Source organism: Lemur catta, chromosome 17 (assembly GCF_020740605.2).
Source record: "Lemur catta isolate mLemCat1 chromosome 17, mLemCat1.pri, whole genome shotgun sequence".
NCBI classification, from domain to species: Eukaryota; Metazoa; Chordata; class Mammalia; order Primates; family Lemuridae; genus Lemur; species Lemur catta.
In genome coordinates this window covers 50,269,397-50,287,571 of record NC_059144.1, presented here as the reverse complement: position 1 = coordinate 50,287,571, position 18,175 = coordinate 50,269,397, and the positions used below count along the sequence as shown (strand labels likewise).

Here is an 18,175-nt window from a genome sequence, read left to right as displayed (position 1 = left end):
CCTAACCGCGATGAGGGGGACTGAGCCAACGTCAAGCCACACGGACGCGGCAGAGCCTCCGGTGCACAAACCGCATGGAGGAGGCCAGTCGGCAGAGTGGGGGAGGCTGTGCGTGGGGCGGGGGTGTTGGAGACAGGCCTGTACTTTCCTCTCAACTTTGCTGTGAGCCTAAAACTGCTCTGAAAGTCAGTTCCATTAATGTTTTTAAAAACCTACCTTACTAGGTATAATTTGCATAAAACACAGTCTGTGTTTTTAACATACATGTCACGAGTGCCATCGAATGAGCACTCTCAGGTAATGACCACCACAACCGAGTTACAGAGCGTTCCCGTCCCCATAGTGTTTTCCTGCCCTTTTGTCACCCCCACCCGGACCCCAAGCCCCCTCTAACCCGCGCCGGCCATCACGGCTGGGCGCTTCTCTCCGGGGCTTCTGGTCCGTGGAGTCCGGCTGCTTCCGGCCAGCAGGATGCTTTCGAGGGGGGTGCACCTGCTGGTCCTGGGCAGGTTTCCAGCACGTGGCTGGGCCACCGTTTGTTCCCACCCCCCGTGCAGGCGGGGAGACGATGAACACAGCTGCTGGGCCCATGCACGGCGTTGTTGGGCTGTGCGGCAGCTGAGCAGCTGCCCCCCGAGACTCACCGCTTTTGCTCCGTCCCTGGCACTGCCCCTCAGCACGGCTGACCTCTGGTGACCAGCCTGGAGCAGGAAGCCCGCACCTGAGCACCTCGTGGGGCAGATGCTGGCAGGGGCTTTGCCTGTCCTGCAGCCTCACAGCTCCTGCTGGGCCACCCTTACAAAGCCCAAACTGCAGATGAGGCCCTGGGATCAGAGAGGCTGGGTAACTGGCCCAAGGTGGCTCAGCTCTCAAGGCACAGAGTAAAGATCCAGACCTGGCTGGGGCGGGGTGGGGCAGGAGGCTCCGAGCTACAGGACTCTGGAAGCTGCTCCAGGCTGGTCTGAGGGTCAGCGCTGCTGGTGGGGGCCCCTGACGTGTGCACGCGAAGCCACGACAGCACACCACGCGGCCCCGCTCCCCCACCACGCACACAGCACGCCCAGCCACACACAGATGAGAACACAGCCAAACACATCACACACGTAAAGACACGCAGGAGAACACCCACGAGCTGCGGGGCAGCAGGCTGGCCACGTGCAAATGCACACGCAGGGTGTCTGAGCCCACAGCAAAACACCCGAGGCCGGCGGCTCATGAACAGCAAAACGTGTTTCTCACGGCGCCGCGGCTGGAGTCCAAGGTCGAGGTGCAGCAGCTCCGCGGCTGCCGCGGGCCCCCCGATGGTTCATGGGCGGCACCTTCTCCCTGTGACCCCTGGCGGACAGGGTGAGTCTCCCCGGGGCCTCTCTCACGAGGGCCCTGACCCCATCCCTGAGGCGCAGCCCTCATGACCTCATCACCTCCTAACGCCACCCCCTCGGGGGGAGGTTTCAACATGGGAACCCGGGGGGACACAGTAAAACATTCAGTCCACAGTAAAAAACAAGCTCACGTGTGCACACACACGCACACGCACGCACACGCACGGCAGTGCACACACACCTCTCACCAAGGGCCCAGCCAGGAGGGGCAGGCAGGCCGTGCATAGGCCTCCACCAAGCCCCGAAGCCCGGCCGGAGCCTGGGGTGGCCATGCTGGCCGAGGCCCCTCCTAGGAGCCGAGCCCTGGGGGGGTCATGGTGGGGCCAGAGATGAACCAGCCCTCCCCTGAGCCCACGGCAGGCCACCAGCAGGGAGCAGGAAGTCCGTCCTCTGACGTCACCCAAGGCTGCTGGCCAGGATCCTGGGTCCTCGTCCCCTGGGCTCTGGACTGCCCGGGTCCACTCGGGTGCCCACGGCAGGACAGTGGCCCCGTGGACCCAGGGGCCCCTGCTTCTGTGCAGAGACGAGTCAGGCTGAGGCGAGGACGCGGCAGTGAGGCAGGGAGGGGAGAGGGGTCCTGGGGCAGGGACTGTGGTTGGGGGGCAGGATGTGGGAGCGTGGGGTGGCCACGCATGCGTGTGGCCACAGTGTTGCTGTCCAGATAACAAACGCGTCAAGCCTCAGTGCCCAGCTGCTCCAGCTACCCCAGGCTGGGCCAGCCCCAGCTCACTGTCACCGGGACTCTGCCTGGCTGGGGCCACCCATCCTGCCCTGAGCCCCAGAGGTGCCCACTCACCTGGACCCCGCAGACCTGGCAGACAGGGCAGACCCGGGCCCAGCCCCTGCCCGCCCCAGCAAGCAGAAGGCCGCTCCCCCCGGCGGGGCGTGCTAGGCGGGGCCCCTTCCCGCAGCAGTTCCCAGAAGTCCCCTGAGCTCTGGCCGGGACAGGCCTGAGCTCATCACCCCCTGCAGACAGGCAAGGAGACCGAGGCCGGAAAGGGGAACCGGCCCTGCCCAAGGTCACCCGCGAGCGGGGTGTGAGCAGGAACGGGCCTCTCTGGGCAGAGAGCTCCCTCCTCCCTGCCTCGGTGGCAAGACCGGCAGTGTGCGCCCTCCGGCCCACCCCAGCGCCCCTGACTGCCCCCCTGCCCTCCCCAGCCCAGGCCCCGTGTCCAGGGCCCCAGAGCAGCTTGTCCTTGTTTGGCGCTTGGCTCCAGCCCGCAGCGCAGGCCACGAGGTAATCGCGGGAAACAATCCCATCTCTATGCGGCTGCAGACGGACCTGTCGGGCCACTCTGTGAGATGGCAGAACCTGCTGGGCCGCTCCGGGCAGTCTCTGCCTCCTTTCTGCTCCTGGCTGGGAGAATCGAAAACCTGTCCGGCGGGTTTGGCCAAAATTATGTCTTGTTGCCTGTGCAAGTTCACACACTGCTCACTTCTGCCTGGGGAGAGCGCTGGGGGCTCCGCGCAGAGGTCGGCCGGGGCCAGGCGGGAGAGGGGCCGCGTGAGTACCGGGATCGCAGGGCCGGGCAGCTGGAGCGGCGGGTGCCGGGGGTGCCGGGGGTGCTCACCGTGGAGGCTGAGGCCGGGCGAGGCCCCCTGTGCGGGGAGGCGGGGCAGGTGGGACTGCACACCCTCCCCCGTGGGGCGGCATGCGGGTGTAGGAGGGCTCCGCGAAGAGAGGTGTGGTTGGCTCAGGGACCCAGGGGCACCGGGAATGGGCCGGTGGCCACACACTCGGCCTGGACCTGCCCTGGCCCAGGCCCCTGAGAGGTGGCAGCAGGTGCAGCCAGGGGGTGAGGGGTGGCACATGGGTGGGCACACACTCCCCTCAACTTGGTGCCCGCGGGAGGCAATGACAAATGAGGGCCCTGCTCACCGCCCCCCTCAGCCAGGCTCAGGGAGGCAGCCCCAGGGTGGCAGCGGCGGGAGGGCGGGAGCGGGAGGGCGGGAGCGGCCCATCCTTGAGGAGTCAGGTTGCAGAGCTCCCGGTTACCTGAGCTGCAAAGTGACACCTGCCTCGTTCCTCCATGCTTGTGTGCACAAACACGCGGGGGGGCACATGTGCATGGCATACACAAGTGTGTGTGTGCAGAGGCACATGCATGTGCAGCTGTCCCTGGGCCCGTGCCGAAGCTGCATGCACAGCCAATGAGGGACGGCTGACACTGGGCGCTTGTTTGCCAGAATGTGCACAAATGTGTGTTTCTCTGAGTTGGGATATTGTCGTTGTGTGTGTGTGTGTGGGGGGGGTGTCACATGCATGCACATGTCTCTTGTGGGTCTGTGTGTGGGTGTGGGTGTCACACGCGTGCACATGTCTGTTGTGGGTCTGTGTATGTGTGGGTGTCACACATGTGCACATCTGTTGTGGGTCTGTGTGTGGGTGTGGGTGTCACACGTGTGCACATGTCTGTTGTGGGTCTGTGTGGGTGTGGGTGTCACACGCGTGCACATGTCTGTTGTGGGTCTGTGTGTGGGTGTGGGTGTCACACGTGCACGTCTGTTGTGGGTCTGTGTGTGTGGGTGTGGGTGTCACATGCGTGCACATGTCTGTTGTGGGTCTGTGTGTCTGGCCGGTGTCAGAAACGGCCCTGGCAGACACCTCTCTAGACGTGGCTCACCACCCTGAGCTGGCCCACGGGGTCTCCAGGAGGCCTGTTTGTGCCTGGCTATGTCCCTTGCAAGATGGTGATTGTGGACAGGTGACATCTCTGAGCCTCGGCTTCTTCAGCTACAAAACCGGGGTTGCCAAGGCCACGCCAGGGCAGAGTGTGGGCCGCGCCAGTGCACACGAGCTCCTCTCAGGTGCCCAGCACGGGGAGCTGGGGGCAGCTGCACCCCCAGGCTGGCCCTAGCCACCTGTCACAGGGTCTGTCTGACATTGGAGCACCCACCAGGTGCCAAGAGCCCTGACACCCAAGGTGGCACAGCCTCCTTCCCGCCTCTGGGAGCCTGGGTCAGTGCTCACCACCCATCTGTTATACAGTTAGGGAAACTGAGGCATGGCCCAACAAGTAACCTGACCAAAGTCTCCAGGGGAGAGGCTTTGGGCATCACTGCATAGGGTGGGAGTAGAATCAGCGGCCACCAGACCCTGGGTGAAACCCTGCGTCCACCTGCCCGCCTGGGGCCTGACTGGGTGCCCAGACCTGTAGCACGGGAGGACCAGCCCCTCCTCAGGCCAGGCGGGCTCCGACCGCAGGCGTCTGCAGAGCCGGGCAGGCGGGAGGGGCTGCACAGACACTCAGGCCACAGGCAGCTCAGGGGCTCTGACGGTGGCACCTGGCCCCTCGTGGGCTGCAGGAGGAGGGGCCCCTTGAGGACTGAGTGTCACGGTGAAGACGGCAGGTCATGCAGCCACTCTGAGCCTGGCTTCCGTGGCAACACCAGGAGGGTTTCAGTGCCCCTGCAAGCAGGAAAAGCCCCTGCATGGTGCTCAGCACACCGTGGGCACCAGGGCGACAGCAGCCACTGCCACGGCCACTGCTGTGGTCATCGTCACTTTTATGGACGGGTGGACAGTCAGACAGATGGACAGAATCGGGGTCCAGCCCAGCATGCCTCCCGAGGTCCTGCGGAGGGCAGGTGGCCAGGGGTGGGGCAGCCAGCCCGAGCAGACGTCCCGGGAGCCCTGGTGCCCAGGCAGGCTCCTCGGGGCCAGCACCCTGGGAGGGGCAGAGAGCTGGTGCTGTGGTCCCCTCGCCTGCGTGTGGGGCCAGATGGTGCCTCCCCTGGGCACAGCCACCAGGACCCCGTGGGCCTGAAGTGAGTCCACAGGGAGCGACTACCCCAAGATGTGAGCATCGTCACTGCTGGAACCCCAGACCCCTGCCCTGACTTGGGAAGGGCTTGCATCCTCCTGCAAGAAGTCTTTGTGGCAATGGGACATGGACTTGTCACCCGTGGTCCAAGTGGCCTTGCCATGTCCCATCCCAGCCCTGGGTCCCCCAGGAAAGGAGGGGCTCCCAGCAGGACACACCCCTTCCCTCTCAGGTGCAGACAGCCACACGCCCTGCCTCAGGGCCCTGCGCCTGCCGCCCCTGCCCAGAGAGCAGGTCCTGGGGGGCCTTGCGAGGAGCAGCCAGGCAGGGCCTGCAGGGTGGTCTGGGGCAGAGGGAGCCCTGGCACCCGCCACCCTGGCCTCCACACCATGACGGCTTTGCTGGGCACAAGGCCCACCTCCCGTGCAAACACGGAGCCTGCACAGGCCTCTCTGGGCCCACAGGCACCGTGGGCTCCCTTGGGCGGCTCCTTTACGGGCGTCGGCCCAGCCCACGCAGCGGGCACCGGGGCTGGGGAAGAGCTGCCCGTCGGGCAGGTCTGGGTGGAATTTCAGGAGCTGCAGCTCAGCCCCTTCTCAGCCCTCCTTGGCCCGACCAGCCGCAGCCTGGGCTCCCGGAGGACCCCGCTCAGAGTCCCGCCTCCCGGGGCCCCTCAGCAGGGTGAGGCCAGCACAGCTGGGCACACCGGGGCCACGGGGGGAACCGTCCCTGGTCCTCACAGGGAGAACACGCCCCAGCCCCCACTTACCCGGGCAGGTGGCGGGATCTCTTTGAGCCTCAGTTTCCCCATCTGGAGAGTGGGCTCCTCGGGTTTCGACAAGATTAGATGCACGATCCTGAAACTAACCATGTATGCGAGCTTGGGAAGTGGGGCCGCAGTCATCACTGATCCTGGCCGAGCGCCCTGTGCCCCGCTCCAGCCCTGCTCCCCTCGGCCTCTAGAACCCAGCGAGGGCACGCTCACCAAGAGCCCTCACCCACCAGACACAGCCACCTGCTGTCACCCCCACTCCCTCGGCAGGCTCTGGGGGCATCTGGGAGCCCAGGTGGGTCTAAGATGCAAGTCTGGGGAGCCCCACCCTCTACCACGGCCCAGCCAGCACTGCCCAGCCGGCCCCCGTGGACACTGCAGTCACCCCAGGACACAGGCCCTCCCTCTGTCCCTGCTCCACAGCCCCACTGCCCCAGCCAGGCACAGCCTCCAGAAGTCACGGGTTTGCCCTGTGCTGGACACTTGGCCACGGGTGTGAGGGCCCCCCAGCCACCATCCTCACCCCAGGCCCCGTGGCTTCTCCTGGCAGGGGCACCCCTCCCAGCCCCACCCCAAAGGCACCCCGAGTTCCAGCAGCCCAGAGTGGTGGTGGCTCCTTCTGCACCTGTGTCCCCTTGCGTCTGGCTCGTGTCACTTGGCATTACACTGCGGTGCGTGCTAGGCTCTGGGCTACACGCCAGCCTGTCCTCCTGCCGGGGATGTACCTGCTGCCATGGGGTCTGGGGCTTCCAGTCTGGGACTGTCCTGCACAGTCCTGCTACTGAACGGCCTTTGAAAATGCAAAGGAGGTGGGCAGGTGGCTCACACCAGTGGTCCCAGACTGTGGGAGGCTGAGACAGGAGGATTGCTTGAAGCCAGGAGTTTGAGAACAGCCTGGGCAAAATAACAAGATCCCAGCACTGCAAAAAATTTTTTAAGAATTAGCCGAGCATGGTGATGAGGCGCCTGCGGTCCCAGCTACTCAGGAGGCTGAGGCAGCACCGCTTGAGCCCAGGAGCTCAAGGTTGCAGTGAGCTGTGATCGCACCACTGCACTCCAGCCTGGGTGACAGAGCAAGAACTTGTCTCAAAAAAGAAAGAAAAAATGCAAATGGGATTGTGTCCTCATCCCTGGGTGACCTGCTGGGGCCTGGCCGCAGTGAGGCCTTGGGCATGGCTTGAGCGAACCCATGTGTCTGAATGCAGGGATGGCCAGCAGCTGTGAGAGCGCACCCGGGGGGCCGGGGAGGCCAGGGAGGGGCGGCACAGTGGTGCGTGTGGCACCAGGGGTGCAGCGGTCACGCACACGCACACGCACACTGCCCCGGGCAGGAGGGAAGGCAGCCTGACCGCGTGGGAACCCGCTCCCGTGCAGAGGTCAGCAGGGAGGCTAACGGCCTCACAGCGGCCCAGCCGGGGCCAATCTTAGCGGGAGGGGAAGGGGGTCCCCCACGGCCCCACAAGCTCAGTCCTCCCGGCCTCCTGCACAGGCTCTCCCCAGCTCATGGGGAACTGGGACAGGCCCCAGCGTCCCCAGGCCCAGCCTCCAAGGACCCTGCATCCCCTTGATTCTGGCCTCAGGCTGTGGGGCCCAGGTGTCCCCGGCTGGCCAAGCCTCTCCCGGGCCCTGTGCACAGGGAAGGCGAGTGGGCAGGGGGCCGTGGCCAGCCGCCCCTCTGTGGACTGGGTCCTGCCCTTCCTGGGACCCTCCAGACTCTCAGTAGGGGCCGACTTCCTTGGGCAGACAAGAGCTAGTGTGTTTGTGCGTGTGTCGGTGTGTGTAAGTCCATGTGTCCATGTGTCTGTGCCAGCGTGTATCTGTGCATGTCTATGACTGTGCATGTCCATGTGAATTTGTGTGTCCACGTGTCTGAGCATCCCTGTCTGCATACCTGTGTCTGTGTATCTGCGTGTATGTGTATGTGCACGTCTGTCTGCACGTGTGTCTATGTGTCTGTGTTGTCTGTGTGCATGTGTGCTGTATATGTGCACACATGTCTATGCATGTGCACGTGTGTTGTATATATCCATGTGTGGTGGTGTGTGGTGCGTGTGATGTGTGCACGTGTGTGCATGTGTGCTATGTGTGGACCCGCTGTCGCTGTGCATGTGTATGTGCGTGACCTTGGGGAGCGGACTCCTGAGGCCTCGCACCACACTGTCTGCACCCGCCTGCGGGGTTCCGGGTCCCGTGGCCCAACCGCGGCGGGGCAGCCCCCGCACGGCGTGGGTTCCGTCACACAGGCCACGTGCCTCCTGTGCCGGGCTCTGCAGCCCACGGTCCCCTCCTAAGCCAGCCTCCCCCCACGTCCTCCCCTCAGGCTGGAAACAGGACAGGAGGGGTCCCCGCAGCCCAGCGCGGGCCGGGGCCATGGAGAGCTTCGCGGAGTCGCTGCACAGGCTGAAGGAGACCCACGAGAAGGAGGTCCTGGGTGAGTGGCCGGGCCGCGCTGGGCTGGGGCATGGGGAGTCCACAGCCCCCACCTCCACGGTGGCCCTGAGGGCCTGGGCAGGCCAGGGCCCTCCCGCGCAGCACGTCCAACTTTCCCCAAGTCTGGGGCCCCCATCTTTCTGGCCCAGGAAGGGGCGGCCTGAGCCCAGGCCCAGAGCTGCACAGTGGCACCTGCGGCCCACTGCGCCCTGCTGGAGGGTCCGCAGACCACGGCTCCAGGGTGTGGCCCCAAGGGGCGGCACACTCCAAGGTTGCCACGCACACCGCATGGCGCCTGCCATGCCCATCCAGTCCCTGCCGTGTCCTCCCAGAGGGCTGGCCTGCAGACAGGCAGAAAAGAGAGCTGGCAGCCCCGGCCCGGGGACCCCTTGCCCAGGGCAGGGGCTCGGCACACCCCAGCAGAGGCGGCAACTCTCAGGAACAGGAGCGCGTGGCTCCTGGGACCCGTCCAGAGTAGTTCAAGGCACAGGGCTGAAGTTCCCTTCCCCAGGACCCGCCCCAGGCCTCACACTCCTGCCCAATTCCCCGCAGGGACAGGGCTGCAGCCCCTCCAACCGCCCACTCCAGGGCCAGGGCCAGCCCCTCCCTCGGCCCTTTTGGAAGAGCACCCACGCCCACCCACAGCCCAAAGGTCCTGTGGCTGCTTCCTGAGCAACCGGGAGGTGGGGCTGCGTGGGCAAGACCCCCACGCCTCCCCAGCCCCGGGCTAGCGCGGCCGAGCCGCACCCCAGAGGTGTAGCAAGGAGGTGTGAGGAGTCTGCCCCGCAGCCCTTCATTTCCACACCAGCTGCACCCCAAGGCCCCTCGCGGCCTCTCTGCCCTTCCCGGGTGGCTGGTGGCTTCCTGTACTGGGGTCCCCACCAACCTCCCGGCAGATTCCAGAGCCAGAGACCCCAGGGGGAGGGAGAGACGCTGGGCAGAGGGTCTCAGGCAGCCCCAGAGCCTGGGCAGAAGCCGAGGCCGGAGCGTGCAGCAGCAGGAGGGGCACAGGGGGGGCCCCCAGCAGGGTGTCAGGCAGTGCGTCACCCGGGCAGGTGGGTGGGGTCTGGAGAGCCCCCTCGTGGCAGCCAGGGCAGAGGATGCTGCAGGCAGAGGTGGCCGCAGGGCCTGACCTCCCTCCCTTCTGCTCGCTCCGCCAGGCCTGCAGAACAAGCTTCTGGAACTGAACTCAGAGAGGTGCCGGTGAGTCGGGCCAGGCCGGGCCCAGTGAGAAACAGAGGCAAGGAGAGCCCCTCCCCAGGGGCCATGACCACTCAGGCCATCCCCCCAAGCCTCAGGGCGCCAGCACTGCCACCGTCCCCTGATGCGGGAGGGGAGATTGGGCCTTGGCGCAGGGCCGGGGGTGAGTCACTTGTGCGAGGCCACAGCGAGCAGGAGTGGAGCCGGGACTGGGACCCGGGTGCGCTGGCCTCGCGGGGTGCCCAGCCCTGCACTCGGGCTCCCGCCCCAGGGTCACAGTCGGAGGATCCGCAATAACACTCGCCATGAGGCTTTCAGACGTGGTCACACCCGATCACACGGCGGCCTGAGTTCCCGTGTCACAGACCGGGCTGTGGCTAAAGTGGCACAGGGACAAGACAAGTCACACAGTGGCACACAAATGACTCAAGTTAGGGGGCACCTGCTTCCAGGGCAAGGCCCCACAGTGAGGCGCACAGAGCAGGACCCGGCCCCAAACCAAGCCTGTGGGGTGCCGGGCAGAGCTGGGCCTCAGGCTGCACAGTGGGGACAGCGTGTGGCTTCCCAGCCAGACTGGGCCCCGCCTCGCATGTGCCGCCGCAGGGACGCGCAGAGGCTGGAGGAGCTCTTCGCCAAGAACCACCAGCTCCGGGAGCAGCAGAAGGCGCTGAAGGAAAACCTGCGGGTGCTGGAGAACAGGTGGGCGGGGCCGCCTGGCAGCCCACTCAGGCCGGTGGGCTTGGGGAGGGGAGACGGCGGGGTCCCTTGGAATGAGTTTGGGAAACTCCAGGGAAAACTAAACCAAGCAGGTTTCTCCACTGCAGGACTTTTCAGAGCCTTAAGTAAATTGCATTTTCAAGATTTCTCCCAAACTCAGTTGAACGTGGGACACTTAGTCCACAGGGTGGGGAACAGGCCTGGGGTGCCACAGAACACTGTTTGGGAAAGGCAGGGGCACGCTCTGGCACTGGCCTCAGTTTCCCCCTCAGAGCAACCTCACCTCCCCATCCCCACAGGCTGCGGGCTGGCCTGTGCGACCGGTGCATGGTCACCCAGGAGCTGGCCAGGAGGAAGCAGCACGAGTTCGAAAGTTCCCACCTGCAGAGCCTGCAGCACATCTTCATCCTCAGTGAGCTGCCGCAGACCCTCGGGGTCCCTCCAGGGGGGCCGGGTTCAGCCCCACGCGGGGTCACAGGGAAGGAGGGCAGGCAATCCAGGCCCGTGACACTGGGGGACACCCCAGACCCCAATTTGCAGACAAAGGGAACAAAGCCACTGCCGGCCCCACGTGTCCCCACCGTCTCTCATCTGGCAGGTGTCCCCGCTGTGATGAGGAAGGGTCCCGCAGAGGCCCGGGGTCCCACTAGTCCTACCGGTGATGGACGACCAGCTCCCTGTCCCTTGGGGGAAGCCCCAGGGACACGCAGGGGGTCTCCCAGCACTTTCCACAACCTCGAGGCTGGTGCTGCTTACTCAGTAACAGCCAGCCCTCCACTCACACGGCAAGCATTCATGGGGCACCTGCTGTACGCCAGGCCCCGGGCAGAGTGCTGGGGACACCACTAGGAACAAGAGCAGGAGGGGCCCCCTGGTGCTGTGAGGACCCCCCCGGCCCACCCTGCTGCCCTCCCCGGCTGCCGCCACGACCCCTGACCCCTGCCTCTTGCAGCCGGCGAGATGAATGGGCTGAAGGAGGAGAACGAGGCCTTGAAGGAGGAGGTGAAGCGGCTTCGGGGCCTGGAGTAAGTGGGAGGGGCCGGGCCCGGACACCCTGATCCCCCGGTGCCCACTGCACAGGCACTCGGCACATGTCTGCGGGAACCGGTAACGGGGGCGCCGCGGGCAGTGTCGGAGAGCGGGTCTCCCTGCGGAGGGAGCTGGGCCCCAGGCGGGTGCCATGCCCGCCCTCACCCCCTGCCTCTGCCTCCCCCCCAGAGACAGGCCCAAGCCCCTGGCCAGGGAGCGCACCTCGGACCCCCCCCCACCCTTGCGCCTCCCCTCCCCCGGCACCTGGAAGGCCATCACCGAGAAGCCACCAGGAGGCCCCAAGGAGGCTGAGGAAGACCACCTGGGCGCAGGTCCGTGGGGTGGAGGTGCTGTGGGGACCCGGGGAGGCGGGAGGCTGGGCCCCCGGGGAGCGTGGAGCCCTCTGGCCAGGGCTGAGCACACCTGAGGGCCTCCCCAGCTCTCAGCACGGCTTCTCCTTCCACAGAGAAGCCGGCGGGGCCCAGGACACCTCCAGTGGCCAAAATCTCCCCGGGTGCCAACCTGCCTGAGCCTCGGGCCCCAGACCTGGTAAGGGCGAGGGAGCCAGAGCCCACCACACTCAGCCGGGCCAGCCCCTCACAGAAGGCTGGCAGCTGCGTCCCTGTCCTTTGTGCTGGGCGGGGACCACTGCACTCCCTTTGACGTGGGTGGAGGTCTCGAGGCCCGGGCGCGGGGTCGGGGGGTGACCTGCCCAGGCTCATGCCGAGAGCAGGGGCAGAGCAGGGGCAGAGCAGGAGCAGCCCTGGGCCGGGGGCAGATGGCGGCGGCTGCCCCCCAGGCTGACCCCCACCCGTGTGCAGAGCCCCCAGCGCATCTCCAACCAGCTGCACGGGACCATCGCGGTGCTGCGGCCGGGGTCCCGGGCCTGCCTGGCCGAGCGTGGCTCCACCAATGGGACGCCCCCACCCCCACCGCCCCCGCCCCCGCCCGCCAGAAGCAGCCCGCCAAGCCCGACATACGAGCACAGCCTCCCCCTGGACAGGTACGGGCCCCGCCCACCACGGCCACCAGGAGCACCCTCAGCCGAGCTCCCGTCCCAGACCCCGGTCCTGGCCAGGGGCCAGCAGCCCACGAAATCCCGCTGCTCACCCCTCTGGGAGCCCTGCTTGTCCTGGCGTGGCTCGGTCTGGGTGCCCTGCCTGTGCTGGCACTCCCACGCGCAGGCTTCCTGGGTGGCCAGGCCAGGGCGCAGGGCAGGAGGCAGGCTCCAGCCTTCGGAGGCGCCGTCAGAGGGGCCTGCAGGGCCTCCTTCCGTCTCCTGTCTGGGAACACGGGCGTCGCGGTGGGCAGACGTGGACTGGGCACCCCAGGGCAGGAGCAGGTATTCCACGGATGCTCCTGGGAGTAGGATGTAGAGCATCCTGCCAGGAAGCGGCAGAGGCTGCTTGGCCAGGCCCTTCCTCGGAGCCCAGACGCCAGCCCACCTCTGGCCAGGGTGACAAGCGCCCACACAGCATGGCTTCCAAAGCGGCGGCCCAGGAGCCTACCCCTCCTCACTGCCTGCCTGCGACCTTGGCGCTCGCTTCCTCTCTCTGTGGAATGGGGCACCTGTCAGGGCCACTCGGCCAGTCACCCGCGGGCCACAGTCACCGGGCTTTTCCTCCTCACAGCTTCCTGCGGGCCTCCCGGCCGTCCGCCGTGACCCGTGAGTCCCTGAAGCGCTCCCCTCAGGCCGAGCACCTCTGCCTCCTGAACCACCACCTGTCCCTGCACCTTCGGAGCCCCCACAGCCACCCCGTGGCCCCTGCTGCAGCCCCTGGCGGCCCCCGGCTCCAGGGCCTGAAGGCCAGAGGGGCAGAGCCCTGGGAGGAGCCCACAGGCCTGCTGGGTCTGCCCAGCACCCTGGTGGGCACGCAGGACCTGCGGCTGGAGGGGGCGCTGCACCTGCTCCTGGCCCAGCAGCTGCGGGCGAGGGCGAGGGCGGGCGGTGCCAGACCGGGCGGCCCAGCCGCGCCTGGGGAGAGGCGGCCCTCCCCGCCAGTCGGCTCAGACTCCGAAGGCCCCGAGAGCGAGGTGGCCGGGGCAGCTCCAGCCACAGCAGTCCTGCCTGGAGGGCGGCACCCACAGCCCCCAGGCCCAGGCTGCCCCAGCAGGAAGGAGGCCACAGCGGCACAGGACTATGCCCCGGACAAGCCTCTGGACCTCTCAGACCGGGGCCGTGGCCGGGATGCCCCCAAGCCGGCTGGCCAGCCCGGGGCCCTCAGCCCCACGATGGCTCACACTCCTAACCCCCAGCCAGCCACCCCGTCCGAAGCCCTGACTCACAGCCCCCAGGCACTCAGCAGTGGCACCACAGGGACCCGAGCACCGGAGCTGGACGAGCCCCCAGCTCTCACAGTAAGGAGCCCAGTCCTGTCCTCGCGTCCCCTCTGCATCCCCCTCCCACCTCATCTCCCCAAGGAGAAAGCGCACTGCCTAGTTCACACTAGAAAGGGAAAGGCTGCCCCCGGCTGCAGCCCACACGGGGTCCCGCAGGCGGTGGCTGGTGCTGAGCTGGGGGGTGGGAAGTCCCCCCAATAAACTCAAGCCACTTACTTGCCTCCCCCAGGACCCCTCACACCCACCCGCAGGGGCCCAGCCCAGCCTGCCCTGTCCTGGCGGGACGGAGGATGAGGCCAGAGGAAGGCTCGATCCTGAGAGCCGCCCAGGTAGGAGCCGCCGGGAGGTGGCGCTGTGGCGGGGGGCGGGGGGAGGGGAGGCTCAGTGTCTGCAGGGAGGGCGTCTCATGGCTCCACTCTGCCCTTTGGCCTGACTGGCCAGACCCCGGTCTCGGGCCAGGGTCCTCCCACCTGTAGACACCAAGGAAGTGGGGGCCCCAGGCAGGCGCCTCTCCCCACACTCAGCGACCGGCAGAGCAGCTGAGCAGTGGGGGCCGGCAGGCAGGTGGTGAGCTCCCCGTCGCCAGTGGCCCAGCCAGGGAAGGGTGTCCCAGCCGGTGGGGTCCACACACGGGCTGTGGAGACACCAGGCTGGGACTCAAAGCCCAGTCTGCCCCTCACCAGAGAGGGCCCAGGGCAGGTCGCTTGGCCCTCGTGCCTCAGTTTCCTCATCTGCAAAGTTGTCTCCACCTGTCCCCGTCTGGCAGGCTCGGGAGCCCCGGGGGCTACCCGCCTGGCCTGACCCACACACTGCACCCTTCAGAGCCCAGCCAGGCCACAGCGCAGGGGCCGGAGCCAGACGCCCTGGACGAGTCAGACCCCTCAGACAGCGAGGTGGGTCCCTGGCCACACGCTGGGGGTGGGGGTCCTGGGGTGGCACTGCCCGGCGGGGATGGGCACATTCCTTGCCGTGACCACATCCCCTTCTACCCAGGGGTACCCGAGCCCGGAGGCCAGTGCCAATCCGAGCGTGCCAGGGGAGGGGCCCAGGTGCGTCTGCGCCCAGGAGCACGGGCAGGGTCTGCCGCAGAAGAGGAAGCGGGACTCAGACCTGGGGGGCCAAGGTATGCGGCAGGGGCCGAGGAGGGCGCCGCAGCACCAGCCTCCCCCACGCCACCTCCCCTCCTCAGGACAGTGGAAGCAAGACACGAAGCCCTCGCGAGGCTCCAGAACAGACCAGAGACGGGCGGGCCTGGGGGTCCTGACCGTGTAGCTCCTCCCAGTGCAGCCTGGGCCAGGTCCTCACCTGTAGGATGGGCTGGTACCAGGGCACACAAGAGATGCCAGTGGGGCAAGGGATGGCAGGTCCGAGCAGAGAGCTGGGGACAGTCACCATCACCATCCAGGGAGGGAGGGGCCTCCTGGCCCACAAGCCGCCCCCACCGAGAGTGGATGGGGTCCCCGGGACCCTCCTGTCCACCTCAGACAGGAGCGGCGGCAGAGGCGTGGGGTGTGTTTGCTCCCGCTGGGGACCTGGGGGCTGCTCAAACGTCTGCCAGGGGCAGTGCCCTTGGGCTCGGCACCCTCCAATAAGGCCGGCAGGAGCCTCGGCCAGGCCTCCAGGAGCCCTCGAGAGCCTTTGAATGCTAAGCTAATAATCGCAAGGCTTTCTGTTTATCTAAGCAGGGCCCGCAGCACGCAGGCTGGGCTGTGCCACCACAATGCGCCATTGTTGCCAGGAAGGTGACCGTGGCCTGTGTCTGCCCCAAGCAGCGGTGCAGAGGCCAGCACACCGGTCTCATTTTGAGGCACCTCCTGCTGTGGGCGTGTGGGCGTGGTCCTGGGTGGGGTGCAGCCCGCCGGGGTTCTAGCCATCACCCCTGCCCTCCAACTAAGCCAAGCCAGCCCCGGCCCCCGTCCTCCCACCTGGGCCAGGGAAAGGGGCAGCTGGCAGGGGCTCCCGTTCCTGAGACTGCACTCTGGCAGTCGGTGAGGACAGGGCCTTAGCCCAGTGTGTGCCGGCCCCCCTGCCAGGCAGGGCACCACTCAGCTCAGCACCAGGGCCAGCCCCCCTAGGGTCTTGTGCCCAGAGACAGTGGGAAGTGGCATGCCTTTGGGCCTCACAGCCCTGTCCAGTGGTAGGACTGTCACTGTTTCATTGCGGGGGAAGTTGGGGACCAGAGAGGTGGAGAAACTTGCACAAGGTCACAGGGCTGGCAGCTGGAGTCAGGATTCAGACCTGACCTGTTCAACCCGGAACCTGAGCTCATTCTGCGCCAGAGGTGGGCCTGGGCCCAGCATGGTGGCAGGTCCCACCCAGGACCATCAGGGACCAGGCGTCCCTCCCCTGCGGCCCCACCCTAGCCCCAGCGCCTGGAAGAGGCCCGCTGAGGCTCTGTGCCCACGTCCCACAAGCTCAGTTACCCAGCAGATCCCGCGCTCTGCACGGCAGCCAGGGAGGCGCCAGGCCAGGGCCCGTCTGCAGGGTTACACACCTGGGGAGAGGGTCTTCCCCACCACCAAATCTCCACCCTCAAGTGGGGCCACCCCTGGGCATTTGTTGCTGTTAGGAATGTCACTAATGCGGGCTCTAGACGCTGCCCAAGAGGCCCTGGGTGACAGTCGAGTCGCTTGGAGGACAGGCAGGGTCACCAGGGCCACTGCCATGCCTCCGGCCTGACCGCAATCCCCATCCCACAGCCTCCAAGAAGCCATCCCGAGGGAGAAGGAAACCAAGGGAGCCCCTGACCACATCTGAGGGGCCCGGGAGCCTGAGGGACGCCCAGGGCTGCAGCCCCTCCCCCCACAGCAGCAGCTGGGAGGAGACCTAGTCACCAGGTCACCGGCCTTGCCCAGAGGTGGCTCTCCACCTGACTGACCACAGCCTGGACAGGCCACACACCGTGGGGGCTGCGTCCCGGCCTCACCCAGAGGGGCTGGGAGGGCTGAGATGGGGCCTTGGGCTGGTGTTGCGTCCCCTCTGTCTCCACCCGTCTCGGAAATGCCCCACTGGCCCTGCGGCACCCTCAGCTCAGCACCTGCTCCCTTGGGACAGCGAGGACGGGAGGTAGGGATCGCTCAGGCTCCAGCCCAGCCCCGCCCTGCTGCGCGTGGGCAGGAGCCCCCTCCAAAAGGCAGCGGACCACACCGGCCTGCACCCTGCAGCTGGGGCCACTCTGCCCGCCAGGTGCCAAGCCACAGTCTCGAGCGCCCCCTCGTGGACTCCAGCAAACAGGCACCCGGCAAACAGGCGGCCGGCAAAGGGGACAGAGGGAGATGGCGGGTGGTGGCACCCTTGCAGAGAGGGTCCCTAGGGACCCGGAAAATAAACACGTAAAGAAGGACGAGTGCATCTAGCAGGGCTGGGGTCAGAGGTCCCAAGAGTTGCTTGATGACACCAGGGACCCACAAGTTACTACCTTGCAGGAAGGCAGAACAAAACCAGCTCCTCTGCCCGCTGCAGAGTGTTACAGGGACCAGGGCACCCTCTGGAAAGGGCCTGGGAACAGCGACAGGGCAGGTGCACCTGCTGGCTCGCCACTGACACCCTTCTGAGCGCCTGGCCCCGAGTGTGCGACCGACCCCTGCACCCCGGGCACAGCCACAGGGCAGCTTGCCCAGGACCCGCAGTGGCACTCAGGATGTCTGCTCCCTGGGCCACTGCTGCCCGGGGAGGACGTGTCCCAAAGCCTCCAAGCTCTGGCGGGAGCAGAAGCAGCAGATCCCGGGCCCAGCCCCACCCTCGCACCCGGGAACTCACAAGGTCCTGTGCTGTGAGGAGCTCCCAGGAGTAATTTCTGGGCACACGAAGTCTGAGAGCTGCCCCTTCCAGGGCAGAGACAGCAGGGCCTCTGCTGGGTGTCACCTCAGCTCTGCCCCACAGGCAAAGTAGCAGCAGCTCTGGATCACAGCCTGGGGGAGGGGTGGAGATGGGGAAGAGAAATTTGGGTTTTGAGGGATGAACAGGAGTGTTCCGAGTAGGCAAGGGGCAAAAGTGTTCTGGGAAGTTTGCTAAAATCAGAACTCTAGGAAAGTGGGCAAAACATTAGGCAGAAAAGAGAAGAAGGGCTATAGAGGGATGTCCAAAAGGGACGCTCAGGGTGCCAGGCCGAGGGGACAACTAGGACGTCAACCTGAGGGCCAGACCTGCAGTCCAGGGTCATTCCTTACCACGCCCCCAGGGGCACACAGACAGAGCTCTGCACTTGACACCTGGTAAGAGGCCAGGTGGGAGCCAAAGAAAACTCAGGAGCACACCTGTGGGTGATGAGGGCCTCCCCTGCCAAGCTGGGGCAGGGTGACCACAGCACCGACATTGTGGGAGTTTAAAACTCCGTTGCCTGCAGGGAAGGCAGGATGTGGGCGGATGACTAGGCTGGGTGAGGCCTGGGCCAGACCAGGGGTGCAGGCCTGACCACCGGGCTCTGCTTCCCACCTACTGCCTGCAGCCAGTCTGCCTGCTGGCCAGAGAGGCCAGAGAGACTGAATTCCCGAGAGGGAAGTCCGGGGATGTGTGTGTGTGTGTGTGTGTGTGTGTGTGTG

At 66.5% G+C, this 18,175-nt stretch overlaps 1 protein-coding gene across 1 annotated transcript; it reads left to right on the top strand.

Annotated features, from left to right (window-relative positions):
- Positions 1-2,682: 2,682 nt before the first annotated feature.
- RBBP8NL (RBBP8 N-terminal like) lies at positions 2,683-16,977 on the top strand. Its single transcript, XM_045529323.1, has 14 exons — positions 2,683-2,886; positions 8,239-8,349; positions 9,509-9,551; positions 10,152-10,247; positions 10,565-10,677; positions 11,218-11,290; positions 11,484-11,626; positions 11,761-11,843; positions 12,116-12,297; positions 12,926-13,652; positions 13,864-13,963; positions 14,457-14,527; positions 14,628-14,757; positions 16,334-16,977. Exons 1-14 carry the CDS (start codon positions 2,685-2,687, stop codon positions 16,462-16,464), a joined length of 2,205 nt encoding a protein of 734 aa, XP_045385279.1. The 5' UTR covers positions 2,683-2,684; the 3' UTR covers positions 16,465-16,977.
- The last annotated feature ends 1,198 nt before the right edge of the window (positions 16,978-18,175 follow it).